The sequence below is a fragment of the Labrus mixtus genome, chromosome 3 (genome assembly GCF_963584025.1).
Source record: "Labrus mixtus chromosome 3, fLabMix1.1, whole genome shotgun sequence".
NCBI classification, from domain to species: Eukaryota; Metazoa; Chordata; class Actinopteri; order Labriformes; family Labridae; genus Labrus; species Labrus mixtus.
Window position 1 is genome coordinate 5,866,532 of NC_083614.1, and position 17,169 is coordinate 5,883,700.

General features: G+C 39.0%; 2 protein-coding genes across 4 annotated transcripts in view; both read right to left on the reverse strand.

The window, feature by feature from the left end:
- Positions 1 to 574: 574 nt before the first annotated feature.
- Positions 575 to 5,728, reverse strand: LOC132956214 (complement C1q tumor necrosis factor-related protein 7). The gene is made up of 3 exons (XM_061029525.1): positions 5,527 to 5,728; positions 3,551 to 3,787; positions 575 to 1,419 (listed from the first exon to the last, which is right to left on the reverse strand). Exons 1-3 carry the CDS (start codon positions 5,546 to 5,548, stop codon positions 791 to 793), a joined length of 888 nt encoding a protein of 295 aa, XP_060885508.1. The 5' UTR covers positions 5,549 to 5,728; the 3' UTR covers positions 575 to 790.
- Positions 5,729 to 7,261: 1,533 nt separating this feature from the next.
- cpeb2 (cytoplasmic polyadenylation element binding protein 2) overlaps positions 7,262 to 17,169 on the reverse strand; it is a 25,905-nt gene continuing 15,997 nt past the window's right edge. For 2 of the 3 annotated variants that reach the window (XM_061029536.1, XM_061029546.1), the window contains 7 exons: positions 16,821 to 16,844; positions 15,187 to 15,360; positions 14,974 to 15,063; positions 13,633 to 13,751; positions 13,406 to 13,520; positions 13,071 to 13,252; positions 7,262 to 11,697 (listed from right to left, as the gene is read on the reverse strand). In XM_061029536.1, the coding sequence (XP_060885519.1) occupies positions 11,470 to 11,697; positions 13,071 to 13,252; positions 13,406 to 13,520; positions 13,633 to 13,751; positions 14,974 to 15,063; positions 15,187 to 15,360; positions 16,821 to 16,844 (932 nt within the window). In that variant the 3' untranslated portion in view covers positions 7,262 to 11,469. The remainder of the gene's footprint in view (positions 11,698 to 13,070; positions 13,253 to 13,405; positions 13,521 to 13,632; positions 13,752 to 14,973; positions 15,064 to 15,186; positions 15,361 to 16,820; positions 16,845 to 17,169) is intronic. The other variant, XM_061029553.1, reaches the window with a different exon arrangement.

A 17,169-nucleotide genomic window follows, 5' to 3' on the forward strand; every position in this document is an offset into this window, starting at 1 on the left:
AGAAAACAAAAACCATATCATGTTTTTTCTCCCCCCAAGTTATTGTTTTTGGGTTAATTTCTAATAGAACATTACTTCAGATTTTATTTAGCTTTTCATTTGAATAATTATGATGATAATACCTTATTTATATTTCATAGATAAGTCTCAACGGGCTTTACAATTAAAACAAGGCAAGAAAGTAGAAACGAATGCAAAGATACACAAATGATAAAACACATAAATAAAGCAAATAAACAGATAAAAAAGACCCAAACAAAAATTAAACACATAGATCAATAAAACAGTAAAAAGTATCAACCAATTAGAACTATTATTATATCACACATCAATTATTATTTTCATTATTATTATTTCATGTTTTGTATTTTGAAGCTTGTATTATGTTTGTATATTTGGCTGGTTGTTGTTTCTCAGAAACTTTGTGTACTGTGCTTCTGCCTGTCTTGGTAATCTACCTTTCATTGAGTTTTCTTCTGGCTAAATAAGGTTAAATAGTCTACATAAAAATAAAATAAACTAATGATTTACTCTCGCAATGTTGTACAGGAGAACAGATCAAAACAAGCTCCAATTGTGTCAACAATATTTATTATTTATTATAATCGATCTTGCATTTAAATCAGAGACCTATTAAGCTAATAAAACAATACTATTTCAAATCAGTAGATATGTCTCTACAGTAATAATATATTATACAGCAGTACAAACACTTGTACAAAAATAGAGTTTGACCTTTGTGTAATAAAACAACTTTGACCCAAAGTGTCTGTTATGTGCTTTCCAGGATCTATGAATAGTCATCTGCCAGTGTGTCAAAGTAGTTAGAATCTGCATAAAGAAGGAAGCCAGAGAATAAGCTGTCAGCCCAGCCCGGGTCTGCAAACAAACCATTCTGGTCTTTGAAGAAGATCTCCAACCACACCTCATCCTCTGGGTTGAGGTACATCACAGTGGACCCTGATGCTACATCATGATTCCCCGTGTTGGCATCGAAGGTTTTGATGCGATACTGACCGTTCTGAACCAGACCGATGGCCAGGTGTTTGTTGGCCAGTGTAATGTCATAGGAGAAGTAATAAATGCCTGGGTATGCACAGATGTACTTCCCTGTCTGTGGGTTGTAGTGCCCGCCCTCATTAAACAGCACCTTGTTGAACTTGATGGGAGTTTTCTCTGCAGGGTAGCTGCTGGTAATCCCCACAGAGAAGGCAGATTTAGGCAGCAGGCTGCCACACTTGCAGGTTCCTGCAGTTCCAGGCGTCCCTCGTGCACCTTTGTCTCCCTTATCTCCTTCACGACCAGCAGGACCAAGCAATCCCACGTCTCCATTCTCTCCTGTGGGGCCTCTTTTACCTGCAGGGCCACGCTCACCTCGAGCTCCAATTTTACCTGTTGGGCCAACTCTGCCCTTTAACCCTGGAACAGAAAGATCATTGAATTGACATTTCTGCCCAGAGTATATTAATTTTGCCAGTTCTCTTCCTTTTGTTTGTGTGTCAGTTTCTCACTTTAAATGAGCTGTCAATGGAAACATTAAACCCCACCCAATGTCATGCATTAAGTCAACCTTGGAGCGAAGCCACTTGACTTTTGAAAGCACATTTTTGCTTGATTCATTCACACTTTCTTATAACCAGCCCACTACAGCGTAAATACTCTGTAGCTAGGAGACACTGTGAATCACTGTATGTCAAGGCAAAGACAGTTGGATATTCGATGTAGTTTTATGTCTATGAAGGTGTTTGGCTGAATTACTGCTTCCACACATAATGGAAAACTAAAGGTGCCAAAGTTTATTTTTCACTGACAGATTTCTTATACTTCAGACTGCACACATGAAATGAACCCATCCATTCTTGTCAAATATTTTGTATAACTTTATGGCACCTTTACCTGTAGGACTTTTGAAATGTTTGCATGACTCAAAAAGTATTTTTGATGGTCAGTGTGCTCCTGCAGTGCCATGGAGGTTTTTACAAAGTTTGGGAACGGGTCATCACTAATTGGTTGTGTGGGTTACTGTTGTGAGATATGGAGGACGGAAAAAAATTAAAATATTTGGCCACACTTTAATTGATACAATCTGATCCTAATAGACATTTCTGTTTCAATATTTCTTTCTTTCTATTAATTTACTTTTGTTTTATTTTATTATTAGTTATCTTCCTTACAAGATTCTCCTTTCTGTATATTTGATTATTTGGATGATTGTTTGATCATTAACATAATGAAGAAGAAATGCATAAAGATATGTTGAAGAAAATAACAAAGTAACAGAAAGAACAAAGGAAATAAATGAACAGAAAATGAATTACTAAATGAATAATATTCTAAAGTTTGTTTTTGGATGGTAGAGAGCAGCCCACATATGGTTGAAAGATCATAAAAAAGCCAGTAAATGTACTTTGTTATCTCAACGAGGTCGGCTACTGGAAACATCTTTGTGAAATTTGTGGAAAATGTAGGAAGGCGTATAGGAAGAACCTATAATACTTTGGACATCATCTTTTTTATGCTCATGAAAAAGTTAAAGTGTAGGAGACAATATTTGACAGATCAATAGATAAGGTGCTAGGTGTTTTTCTGTTGAAAAAATAATAAAACATTTTAGTGTAAAAAAAAAGAAAAAGTTAAAGTGTAAAAAAATATTTGTAAGTGTTATTACAAAACTGCAATGTTGATTTTTTTTCTTGCATGAGATGATTTTAAAACTACATTTAGGCTAATTAAGCTATATCAAAGTGGGAATGATGTTCTGAATATCAGCACTGCTGTGATTGGGTCGTAGGCAAGAGGCTGATATTCAGTATTGTTTTAATACAGCACTTATTAAACAAGTGGCCAATAGTGGTCAACAACTACTCTGTGCTGTTTGTCTCCATGGTTACCAAAGAAGAGCTACATTGTTTTATGTACATCTGTATATTTATAGTTATTATGCAGATAGTGAAATTAAACTAATGTGATTCTGAGGGGTCATATGTTTTAATGAAGACAAAAATCCTTCTGCTGTAATCTTAATGAACTGTAACTGCATGAGACTCAAATATCAGCACTCATGAAATGCCTTTTGTGAATTTGATTATTTGGTTAAACTAACTTTTGTATCGTGATACTTTTATACTTATCACAAATGAATGTTAATAATGAAAAATGTACAGGTACACAATAATTATACAGCTGCGAGCATGATGCTTCATTTAGGCACACCTTTGTGTTAAGTGTATTTTGACATGATATGGTGTCTAGTGTCCTTCTTTCTTAAACGACCATGATAGTGTGTGGGAGTCAGATGCTTAAAGGCCTGTTTACACTGATTTGAGATTTACCTTAAGGCCTGCAGTGGGTGCTAATCTAAACAACTCCTGTATTTCATAACCGTGATATTAATGGCAATACATTTTTCTGTGGGATTCTGTTCATCGTCTGGACGCCACATATGAGTCCTGCACAGATGCCAGGTAGGGAAACTTTTCAGTGCCAGCTTTACCCTGGCACAGAGTGGTAGTAGAATTTTATCGGCACATGTTATGTTTTTATATTATACCTTCTTCTCCCTTTTCTCCCTTTTCACCCTTCCTGCCATCTCTGCCATCTCTTCCCGGGATACCCACATTCCCATCTGCTCCCGGAGGCCCGCTGTGGCCCGGTTTGCCAGGTGGGCCGGGTGATCCGGGGACGCTGCAGATCAGACGAGGCGCTCCTTTCATTTTGTTGTCAAACAGCTGTCCAAAGACACAGTGGCACAGACACACTACTCCCATCAATGTCCACATCTTCACATCTGGAAATATACAAACAGCAGCATTAAGAGAACATCTACGGCGGCTCTCTGATGTGATGAAAACAAATGTCAGGATTATTTCTGCTCAAATTGAACAAAACATTTTGTGTTTTCAGGTGTGAGTTTTTGTGCTGCCAGAGGTTCTGATTAGAAGTGGAAGCCTGTAATCAGTTTCATGATGCAATTAAACACTTAGAGTGGAGTTGTGAAAAACACATCTGTGATCCAGTACAGCATGAGATCAGAACCGACTCTTATAATGAGAAGCAATCTGGATGTTACTGTCTCGCGCTGATGTTCTCATCCACCACAGGCTCACATGTGAGAGACTTCAAACTAAAACCTTGTCTCTGTTCCAAAACATTCCCATGTTATGACATAACATCCAGCACAATCTGTGTCAGGGGAACATAATCATGGAGCACTTGAACAGACAGAAACACTACAGGATCTCAACATATAACCCTACAGGAAATAATAATGAGGTCAAAAGTAGAGAAACAGAGATAAAGATCCAGCAGAGGTTGTGTAAGAAGATCCACCTGGAAAAACATTTCAGATGTTTCCAGATTCCTTCAGAATGACATCGATTAAAACTTGACAATGGGATTAGTCGATCTGATTAATACACACATGTTTGTTCTTTGCATATTTGCCCCATGTGGGCGTGAGAATGTGAGTTGTGCATCTGCTCTTTCGGCCTGCTGTCCGTGGCTGATGGGGCGTCGGAACATGTGTGTGAAGGTTTTCAGAGGAAGATCACCACTCTGTCTGTCTTAAAAAAAATAACTGTGTGTCTTTGTTGCAACATGATTTCTTTGCCATTACACATTTAGTTTGTCTGGCAGTGAGAGATGCCAGCACGTCAGACAAATAATGTGCTTACTACGAGACAATAAACGGACGGACTCACACACACACACATAGACATGAACAAGCTGAGCCTGTTCTGGGAAACGCACAGTCCCTCTGCTCCACTTATGTTGCATGTTTTTGATTTTTAAAGGCTAGTGAACTGGTCACAGAGCCAGTGTGAGGTCCTGGGGGAGAGGAAACCCCGCCCGCCTTTTCTGCTCTGACTGCAGCAATGATGTAAGCATCAGTAAAGTCGCTATTATTAAGAAATGGTGCTCTTTTTACACAGACGTGTGCATGAGGACAAACAACAAATGCAATGCAATAAATGCACTCAAACATTAAAATTATTACAAATCGACTTGGAATTCTGTCGCAATAGAACCTCTGCAAAAAGAAATCCCCCTTTTGCCAGTGAACAGGTGGTGCATTAGTGGATAACTGTGTTCGGCCCTTCTTCACTGAAAAATGTCTGTGTCCACTTTAAGCAATGGCAGCCTCTGAGATGGCCTCTAGGTGTTTCTAATTCATGTCAGGCACAAGGCTCACAAAAGTCCCCGGTGCAATAAGTCACTCAGTGCAATATGCATTTCAAAAGAAATCATTTTTTCTTTTTCATCTTCTGTAAGCAGGATCATTGACTATCATAAAAATGTAGATAAATATATGCACATATATTTAGAGTCATGCCTAATCATGGGCTGAAGTGTACACAAACACTGACGGGTATTGGCAAAGTAATTCAAAGTATTTCTTCTTCATGTGATAAGGAAATTCAACAGTTGTGCATCACTTTTTGTAATACTGTGAATAAGAATGTTTTGTGCCGGTCTATAAAAATACAGCAGGGATTACAGTTGCAGCTGTGTGATCAGTGTTCTTACCCCTCTGTTTGCAGCTGTTCATCTCCAAAACTGATCACAGTTATCACTGCCTTGTGTCCTCGTCCTCTCTGCACAGATTCCAGTCTTTATGATGATTTGACTCCTGGGTTAACATCTTCTTCGTCCCTGTTCTTCCGTTGCTCTCAGACGTCTTCGTGCCTCGCTCAGCTGTGGTGCCGCTGACAGCCTCTTGTAATGCAGAAGCTGCAAGATGCACTCCCTCAATCCCTCCCCCTCTCTCCACTCCCTTTTCCCTGCTTCATAAACTTCCCAAAGTCAAACAACTAGCATGCAGCCAAGCACAGTGTGTGCACACCAACTCAGCCACATTATGTCATGCATGCAGATTGTTTAAATATGTGTAAAGTCAGCAGCTTGGATCCTGTTGGAAAATGATGTGCTCTTTGAAATCAGATTTATCAGTGGCAGAAGTCATTTGTGTCTTGTTGACCTCTGTGTTTCACATGCAAATATTCCTCACAACCATCCCTTATCAGAACTGATGTGTGGATGTGTGCCAGAGGAGTTCTTGGATTATTTCCTTTCCACATATGGATATATATTATAGATACCATATGGAAAATCTGTCTTCAATATTAAAATAATGAATTATCAGCTTAGTATTTAAGCCTACGTATTTGTTTAAGATTTATTTATATTTGTTTGGCACACAAACGGGACACAGTGGAGCACATATGAAACACACCAGCAGGTAAGAGCGTTATCAAGTCATTTTAATGAATGTGGAAGTGTGCACCCTGGGTCGCGCTATGAAAAGGACATGGAGAGGAGGATGCTGTCATGATTTACTGAGTGAAGTTAAATTCCTTGTGTGTGTAAGCATATAAAGCTGATTCTGATTCTGATTAGGAGAACTGGCAGAGTGTGTGTGTGTGTGTGTGTGTGTGTGTGTGTGTGTGTGTGTGTGTGTGTGTGTGTGTGTCATAGGTGTGTGTCATAGGTGTGTGCACTGCCTGCAGTCAGTGACGTCACAGTCCTGAATGTAGACCAGTTGAGAACCACTGATCCAAAGGAATAAAACACAAAGTCCCAGTTTTGTATTGCCACTCGTTGTTGGAGACAGTGCTAATTCAACTACAATATTAGACGCACACATATAAAGAATGTAAAGTAGGTGTTTGTATTTCTTATGAAGTGTATTTAGATATCTGTGTTACATTGTGTGATTCTCAGTGTTGTGTTGTTTAAGTTGGGTTTTAATGTGTTTGTGATCGTGTTTGGTTGCTTCCTGCAGATCTCTCTTGTAAAAGAGACGTTTAATCTCAATGGGACTTCCTGGTAAAATAAAGGTAAAATAAAACTAAATTTCTATAGTTGTATTAATAAATTAGCTACTATTAGTGACTCAAACTTTAAGTCCTTATTGCTGCAAGGCTCAAAACATAAATATGGCCGTTCTTCTTGGGTTTGACATTTTTTTTTCTGTGGCATTTGTTAAAATCTGCTTCACATCCCAAAAACCTTCAATGAGTTAGTTAAGAATCATTGAAATTCAGTGTCTGTGTTGTCACTGATCTGTTCTCTGTCCGATGATTGAATCACACGCATTGCTCATAAGCAGAGCAGAAGAAGAGGAAGCTGAACTTGTGAAGTATGTGACGATTTGTAGACATAAATACTGAAGGATTATTGTCACTAAATCGTCTGGTTTTTGTGTTATTCTTCCCAGATTGAAATGGGTTTCCTTCATATTCAAGCAGCAGCAGCAGCCACGTTGTGTCCAAACAGAATGGGTCTTTATTCAGGAAGTGAAAGAAAAAAAAAAGATTGTAATCAACACCCCATTTAAATACAAAACCAACAAAAATAAAAATAAACATGATATTCATTTGCATATCAAAGAACCATTCAGTAATAATTACAATCCAAACACCTCATAAACCACTTTTTTTGTGAATCTATACACAAACTCTGATTTAGAAATTAGTCACTTTAACAATAAAATTACAAATATTTAGCTTTAAAAATAATTAAACTTCAAATAATATCTTAGCAATTAGCATTTTAAATTTATATATAGTGTATTTCCACATAAAAATACAAAATAATACCAATGACATTTAAATATGAAAACAAATTATTCCAAGAAAATCTGCTACTATTAAATGAAACAAAAGGTGGGATAAAACAAGATGAAATGAAATAGAAATATGCATGAAAAAGTCTCTCCTTTTGTTAGCAAAACACTATCCAAAATAACTACAATCATTTACATCAGTACAAAGATATCTGGATTTAAAAATAGTTGCAATGAAAAAACGGGGTTTTATTTTTCTGACAGTAAAAAATGACACTGTGGATCAGAAATCTGCAAAATATGCAATGAAAAAAATAAATCTGCATTAAAAAGGTTTACACTGTAGTTCTTACTTTTATACAAACATTAGAAACAGTATTGCACATCACAACACAGATTCGAGGTTAGTCAGCCTTTCAAAATGTGTTATATTCAAGTTTCAGAGCATCTACGAGGACAGGCAGCCGAGGCCTCGATGCAACAGGGGAGAATCTCAAGTGTCTTCCAAGAATAGAATAAAACCTTCATGTTTCCTTCCTTCAAATGAAATGTGTCATCAGTGTGTATCAAAAGAAGAAGATATCAAAAACTTTGATGTTTATGACGGGACTCTTTGTCTTCCAACAGAACTTTTGGGCGTAATTAGCACAAGAAGGGGGGGGGGGGGGGGGGGGGAATAAATTGTATAATAGTCCTATTTAAATAGAAAAATACAATCAAAATCAAATAGTTGTTTTTTTTTGTCTACAAAAATAGTGAAATAAATATGATTTTTACAAAAACAAAGACACGCACAGGACAAAGTAACAGTGTTCAACATAGAAAATAGAACCTCACAATAAAACAGCACGAGTCAAGTGTTACAGGTGACGATATTCAAACATGTTCGCATCATGAGAACGTAAAGCCACAGGGGGGGAGGGGAGGGGAGGGGGGACGACGGGAGCTGGGTGTGTAATCTCCACGCTCTGACTCCCCGTCCTCACAACATCCAGACTACATCAGAATATATTAGAACATATTGGATTCCTGCTCTACTCATACAGAATATATAGATAAATTAAGACCACTGCTTCACGCTACATCTTAAATAAGTAATCATGAAAAAATAAAAATTTAATAAATCATCTGTAGAATTATAAATAGGTGGAGGCTTCTGCACTGAAATCACTTAGGGGGGGTGGATAAGGAGTTAAAACGGGAGGGGGGGGGGGGCATATAGAAAAGTAGTGCATAATATATATTATAAAAAACATACTGTAGGGCCAGTGATGGGTAAGTAGTTGACACAGACGAATTGGACTCAACTATTAAGTAAATAAGTTTCATTAAGGTTTTTTGTAACAGTACACTTTGACGCCCGAACATCGACACGGAGGAGCACACAGCGGGGGGCGCCGTGGAGCACAAACACCACCACGACACGAGAGCGACGCACGTTTACAGTACCAAACGGACGGCTGGGTCACCGTCCGCACAAAAAAGATTGTCCCTAAAAAGTTTTTTTTAAGAGAAGTTCAAGGGTGAAAATCCAACAGACAAACGATACAAAGAAAAAAAAGAAGAGTTTTATATTAAGTGTCATTGATATTCAGGTCGTTCAGTAGGTGAACTCTAGTCGAGTTTCCCTGGACTCCATCAACCAGTCTTTAAAGAATAAGCAGTTCAGGGAATTGGGAATTCCTAACTCGGGCTCTATTTTGTGTGTTTGAGGTCTAAATGACTCGACAGCAGCAAAACAGGCTTTAATGACAGACCAAAGTACATCCACTGAAAGGGCTCGTTTAAGTCACTGACAGACTCACACTGGTATTCTAAGTGACTAACAAAATGATGGAAATGTTCCCAACAGAGACTGAATATTTTGTGATATAATAAAATGGGATCTCATGGAATGACAGCTGCCACATTGTTCACTTTAAAAGCCACCAGACTTCCTTGACAAAACCACTCATTTCAATTTGTACAACTTGCTGAACTGCTGCTGCCTAAACTTAGTCAGTTTGTCCGTGTTATTGTTGTGTGTCTTTTGGTGTTTAAATTGTAAGAGCCGATACTACACAATAACGCACAATGACACACACTGACACACAAAGACAGAGGCAGCAGTAGACCAGCACCTCCTGAGTTACTACTTTTTGTCAATGGAGTGTGGTTGATTTGAAGAGAACAATGTAGCGTCTGTTTCTGTGTTTTAAAAACATTATTCAATAAAGGTCTATCTCTGAAGGGATCCTTTATATCATGCTGTCAGAAACTTAGAAGAAGGTGGCAGAAACAGAAACTTTGAGTGGACACACTTCAACTGCATGCAAGGATTCAGTTGAACAATTACAGCCAGTGTTACGACTGTGAGCTAAAGCGATCTATTGGAGCAACTCCATTTTGAACCTTTAGACATTTAAAGCCCAACGTATGAAAAAATTGTGCCCAAGTTTTAAAACAATCTCCCTTTCCTTTTTCGACCTGATCAAGTCTTTAGTTTGAACCTGTCCAGCCGGGGCAACGCTACATCAGATTGAATCTTTGGAACTATACAGAGACAGGAAAGGGTTGAAGGCAGAGTCATTATGGTGTTTTGAATTCTCTACGACGTCATCAGTCGGTTACTAAACTAGAGCCTCAGTCTAAAGATAAAAAACAGTCACACAGCACGGGGGAGGGGAGGGGGGGGGGGGACGACACAAACACAAACCACTGAACACCACTCTGCTTGTCGACAGGATTTTTTTTTGCCATACGAGCCATCACGTTACAGAAAGATGGCGTCTGCTAAGTCTACAGTAGAACCAATATCACTTTTTTTTTTTTAATCGTTAAGTATGTAAACGGATCAAACAACGGATAAACATCAATGCATGCAAGTTTAAATAGTTCTTTTTTTTTTTTTTTACTTATTTGTCCGATTTTTTCCCTCGTAGGCAATTTTTGAATACATGGTCATGCTACTCACTAAATTTAATTAATTTTATGATTTCAGTGGTTAAATTGTTTCTCTCTCACACATCTATCCTGCATGCTATTTGTGTAGCTAACCTATTGTCATCACATGCACCTTCCATGGCAATGGGGGCCATTAGTGGTTGAGTGCATACTGCATTTCATTTCACATGATTTCTGGTTTATAAATGGCATTAAATATAATACCTACACAATGATTCATATATATATTCATATATAGCAGCAAAGCTTCTAAAATAGCTTGTTAGGTATAAATGTTGCTGAAACCAGATTCAGTGTTTTGAGGTATCACTCAATGGGGTCAGTACGAGCGCAGAAATCACCCTATCATCTTTCTTTAATAATAAACCCTCGAAAAAGAAGAAAGAGCCCATGGCAACGTTAAAAAACAACCGTTTGTTTTGCGGCAGAAAAACGTGTCAATTTTTATGCTATTTTTGTTGCTACCTTTGGTTAATGACCTGGGGCAGGCGTCAACGTTTAGAGAATCAAGGTTTTTCCCAAGAAACAAGTGTGCACTGCACGCACTGTGGGGTGGCTATAGCAGCAGACAAACAGACAGACGAGCTGCCCCCATGCAAAAAACATTCCCATATCTACTTCAAATCTTACATACAAAAATAATAATAATAAAAAAACCTACAAAAATCAATCTCTTTTTTTTTTTTTTTTTTAAATCTCCTCTTAGAAAAGATGAAAGTACCACAAAAGAGTTGTAGAGTTGTCAGAGCCTGAGATGTGACGGGGGGTTTTGGTGAAAAACTGAGGCTTGTGGTGTTTGGCTGCTACAAAAGATATATCGATATATATAGTATATACTGTATAGTGTTACGTACTGGATTATACTGATAGCTTAGGAGAGCGGGAGAGGCAGAGCGATGCTCTTCCTGTTTAGCCAGTGTTTCTTTTTCCCTTCCCTCGGACTGTGTCTTCGACCGCGGTCTTCAGTTCCAGCGGAAGTGGATCTGACGCGGGCGGTCGGCTCCCTCTTTGACCAGCGGCTTGTGAAACTCTCGTCCGGCGCGGGAGTGGATGTTGGCCCAGCAGAACTCACAGTAGTACTGCAGACAGGTGACGTTAGCGCAGAAGAAGGGAGCAAACTTCCCCCCGCAGCGTGCACCCTGACATTCGTCACACAGCTGATCATCCAGGACGTAGGGCTTCACCTCCACCTGCACACATACACACACACACAGAGACAGAGTGAACACATGAATGAGTACATACAGTAACACAGATTAATGTGTGTGTGTTCATGAAAGGCTGATAGCAGCACAGACTGAGAGGAAAGCTGATTCAATCAGCCCTAATAAAATTTCAATCGCCATGGCAACAAGCTGCTTTGTCCGCCGTGATGCTGATAGCACAGACACACACACACACACACACACACACACACACACACACACACACACACACACACACACACACACACACACACACGCGCACACACACGCACACACACACACACACACACACAAACCTTTTTTGCAATTTAAGATGTCCTTTCAACTATTTCTATGGGGACATTAAAGACTGGGAACATAATGTTGCTGAAAACAGAAACCTTCCTTTTTCGTTCTAAATGCTCTTGGAAGTTTGCTTGCTTCATCAACACTTCCACATCGACCTCCTCTTTTCACCCGTTTTCTCTCCTAGAATCGGCTGCTGCTGCTGTTTGTGGTCCTGAGTCATTTGTACTCTTTCCCCTTTCTCTTCACTCGGTTCTTTAAGGGTTTGCGTTTCACTGCCATCGTTAACAGTTACAATGTTAACTTTGAATAATGTATGCTTAAGTTCAACACATTTAAAGGCAGCAGCATTTGTATTATTTCACTTCCCTCTGACCTCAGACATTGGGAGAGTGTCAAAGAGCCAGGGTCTTATTATTTTACTAAAAGTCCTACTGGTTTCTGATTGTAGCAGAAGTAGAACGGTCCTACTTTTTTTTTGTATGTTTTTGTTGTATTCAGTAAAACAGTCAGTTTGAAGTGAAGAGCAAAAGGGACGCAATTCCTGTGCACAGCTTCAATCATCTTACAACCAGTTAACTTCTATAATCAGACATCTGAATGAGAGGGCAGCAGACGATGAAGTCTTTGATTACTTCCATCAACTCTGACTTCTTTTTGAGTTGGACTGTAAACATTTTAATGCACAGACAAAAAAAGTCTAAAGGCTAAAAGTCTTTGATCAAACACTGTAAGCTCTTTGGATGATGTGTATTTGTCAGATGATGCCTGATGGGTTTAAACATCAACACAGCTTTTTATCCCTTATTATTGTTGTGTGAAAAGTCCTCATCCAGTATTTTCCCTTAATAAGTCTTCATCAATCTTCAAAATGTAGTTTACATTCTCCAGCCTAACATGTCTCACCAAGCATAACAAGATCTGAGCTGCTATTGGAGCATTTGAATTAAATAGGCGAAACAAAGGGAAGGTCATCGATGTAAATGACACATCCTACTGAACTTTAAGTCATATACGCCACATATACGTATAACAGTGAACTTGAGTTATGTAAATGAAGGGGAAGGCTGTACCCGCTTGTCAATGTCTCCGTGCTGCAGCTGGACGAATCTGGCGCTGATGGCAGCGATGTAACTCTGCTGATTGGAGAAGGCCACTCGCCCCGCCCCCTTGGGATACTTCAGTTCTGGATCTGTGTCAATTCCTGCGTAGCACACTCCACCATACAGACGATCCATAATCATGGCCAGCTCAACTGCAAAGAGGGTTCAAATACATTTTGATGAGTGACAGGACAAAGAACCAGATGCAGAAGGAAGTGACACTAAGGAAGAAAGAAGTGTTTGAGGTCTGAATAAATAGTTCATCCATCAAATAGCCTGAAGTAAAATAAAGTTGGTGTAATTACTTGCTCTCAGGGGGCGAGGGACGCCTCCCACAAAGATGGTCTTGCGGGGATCAAGGGGCTGAGATCCGTCCATCACAAAGTCACTGTCGCTCAGGTTCCAGGGTCGAATTTGCACCTGCAGTCAGAGTAAAATTCAGCTCTAAAATCCACTCCTTGTCTTGTTTAATAATCATAATAATACATTTAATAATCACACTTAAATGACAGCACTAAGCTGATAAACTCACAGGTTTATCCTTGATGGTGGGACTGGAGACACACAGGTAGAGCTTCCCGTCCTCCTCCATGCAGGCTTCAATCAGAGCCTGCACAGACGTCTCCTCCTGGAACAGCAGGAACGCATAGCCTGGAAAAACAGACACACATCCACAGGTTCAATGTCCAGATTCTGAATGGTACAAAAAGTTTAGGAAATTCTCCTTTGAATGAATAATTGAATGGATTGATTGATTAATATTAAATTTAATAAAAACCCATCCCACATGGAATTATTCAGACACATTAGTTGAAAATCAATCAGATGTTCATTTAGCCAATAAACAGCACCATTAACATGACCCCCCCCCCCCAACAAAAAAAAAAAAAATAGAATAAATAATTACACAAGAGGCACAATACACATTTATGAATTAACAAAATAAATAAATCAACTTCATCACTTCCAAACAGTTTCTATTAGATTCAGTTCATGGGTTAGGGTTAGGGTCTTTTCATAATAAATAGAGTTTGAGTAATGTGTTGTAAATCACTTTTCTCTCTATTCAGACAAAGTAAACGTTATCAAAGAGAGATTTAAGTAAAGGAGCGCTCTCCACATGAATCAGGTCTAATTCAGGAACATGAACTTTTTGAAACATGATTTATCCTACATGGTGATACAGAGGACATTTTCCACTTCATTCAGCTCACAGTATTCACAGATTCTTTCATCCTCAGACACACCTTTATATTCCCCTGTTTCAATACAGGATGTAGTGGTAATACATAATTCACCTCTTAACTGTGAACTGTTTAAGCAGGCAGACACAAAGCGGGCTGTAATGGCTGTACTACCCTTTAAAGTGTTTTTAATTTTGCCACTGACAGGATCTGACTTTTGGTCTAAATGTCAAACATTAACAGAAACAGTTCCTTCAAATATAGACCCTGAGGGGGCCTCCAGACTTAATTGACATAACAATAATTATACCTCAAAGAACACAGGGGTTCCCGACAAACTGCTGCTTGAATCTGTTAGCTTTTGTGCTTCTCATCCTTACAAATATTGTGTTGCATCCAGACTGAAAATTCATAACATCCAAGGTCAGTAGTCACTGAAGAAGCTGACTCAAGTCTGGTGTTCTGTGCTGTGATTGTTTTTGTCAATGGAATCAGGTTACTTTGAATAGATCTTTAAAGTCTATTTCTGACTGAACAAAAATGATTTTGCCTTATAAACAAATTCTGCCTCTCTAAGCATCATCAAATGATGTCTTACTTGTTAGCATTCGAGCTTCACAGTGTCTAAGCTCATTCTAAATGAAGACTAGCTGACATAAATCATGGAGTCTGGCTGCTTTTGACATTACCTTTGGGTGGAAAGTAGGATTTGCTCTCTGCTTTATGAGGCCAGTCCACCACCAGGTGACCGAAGCGACGAAAGCTTGAGGTTATTTCATCTGAGGAGGAAGTGCAAACAAAAAGACAGATGATGAGAAAGTGAGGAGATTTCTAGAATAGAAGAAGCAAAGGGCTCACGGAGTAATGCAAGACAGTGTGAAAGTGTTCGTATTAGTCCTCACCTTCATCTATGTCAGGGGGCAAACCTCCCACAAACACCTTACGAGAGAAGCGCTCGATGCGCTCCCCGTTTTGGTGGGGGTAACAGTTAGGGGAGCCGAGGACTCCTGGGACACCCTGGTTGCCGTGGCCGTCGTCGAGGAGATGGTCATCAATGGGGAAGAGCGAGGAGCGGCCTGATGGAGGGGGAAAAAAGAGGGTTAAGACTTCAACCAATACCAGGCATTCATACTATCAACACATTAAAACACACATCACAGACATATCTACAGCAGTCCCATCACTCATCTGTCTCGTTCTTTATGGATTTAGAAATCACTGCGATGACAAGGACACAACCAGAGGGCAGTCATGTTTTTACTTTTATTACAGTTTTACACGGAGTGACTGTGAGACAAAGAAGCAGATTAATGTGAGGGGTCATGTGTGCGTGGGAAAAAGCAAGCGTGGAGGCTGGGTACAGGCTGTGTGGAACAAAACTGTTAAAAACATTACTCAGCATTATGGAAGCCAAAAGTGTACAAAATGAAAAAAAGTCATACAAAGAAATAGATTCATATTCAAAATACTCTTCAACAGTTTAGTACATTTTTATTCTACTTATGTAACCCACTTGTTTTTTTTATTTATTAGTTAAGATCTTAGTTCTTGTTGGTTGATTCAGAATGACATGAGCATTTTTACCTCTACAGCACCGTAACAAAGCTCCAGCCTCATGAGGTCTAGTACGAGGGCTGGGAATCTTTGGGTGTCTCACGATTCGATTTCGATTCTTGGGGTCACAATTCGATTCAGAATCGATTTTCCATTCAAAACAATTCATGATTCAAAGTCTATTTTTTAATTGGTACATACTTCAGGATCTACTCCAGTCATCTGTGAGACTGACTGAATTTCTTGTTGCTCTATTTGGCATACTACTGAGCTAAATAGTTAGCCTTAGCACTTAGCAGGGAGTGACTGATTAGCCAAAAAGAAAGAAAGAAAAAAGATTTTTGGAAGTTATGAATCAATCTTTGAAGAGAAGAATCTCGATTTTTACATCAATTGATTTTTTTCCCCACCTCTATCTAGTACTATTTTTTTCTTTAGCTAAAGAAGCCCAGTGGCCAAACTCTAGTAGTATGCGATGGTACCTTATATACAAAAATGATCGTCTGAAATAACAATATCAAGTGAAATTAAAGAAAGTACCACTATGAAATAGCAGGTCTTTGAAGAAGAGCATTTTGAAGTACGAGTATCTATAAAGAGATTCAAATAATATCAAATAAAACATCCATAATGAGAAGCCTTAAGATTTCAATTCATTCACAAATCATTTGCCCACTGACATATTTTAAGTATTTTATTTCTTAATGATTCTTGGGAGCAGATGCTCAACAGCCACACAGATTTAAAATATAGTAACCAATCAGGAAACCTTTGAATGAATGCATGACTGAATATTCACACAACACAACTTGTAAAGAATTTTTGATAGCCAAAATAGTTCACTGGGCAAAATTCACACGAGACGCTGACAGACACGGCTCTTGTTTCCGACCAAAAAGCCTCAGTTTGGTTTTCCACTCAAGCAATAACGCATGCTGCCACAAGAAGCCACAAGGAAACAGGCACGTTGTAGAAAGTTTACCTCGACGTCTCCCATAGCTCCTGGCTGCATGTAGAAAAGTACAGAGTTCAAGAGTCAGCTGAGCAGACAATCTCAAAGCACACACACACACACACACACACACACACACACACACACACACACACACACACACACACACACACACATATAGCCTCCCTCAACTGACCTAAATGTGCAGAATTATCTCACAACTCAGACTGCTGATTAATCTAGTGACACTGAAATAAACTGTTTTGCATATTGAATAAAGTCCTCCTGAGACCCAGAAAAAGATGGATAATTTCTTCCATCATCTTGTGAGAAAAAACTCTTGTAAACAAAGAATCAGCTTCTGTTTAGGATGTTAGGA

Bases quoted from the DNA above. Each gene is read 5' to 3' on its own strand.
- LOC132956214 (XM_061029525.1), bottom strand. From the start codon at position 5,548: ATGAACAGCTGCAAACAGAGGG. The intron at 3,788-5,526 runs GTAAGAACACTG...GTATATTTCCAG, and splicing joins GAACAGCTGCAAACAGAGGG to ATGTGAAGATGTGGACATTG. The intron at 1,420-3,550 runs GTATAATATAAA...TTTCTGTTCCAG, and splicing joins GGGAGAAAAGGGAGAAGAAG to GGTTAAAGGGCAGAGTTGGC.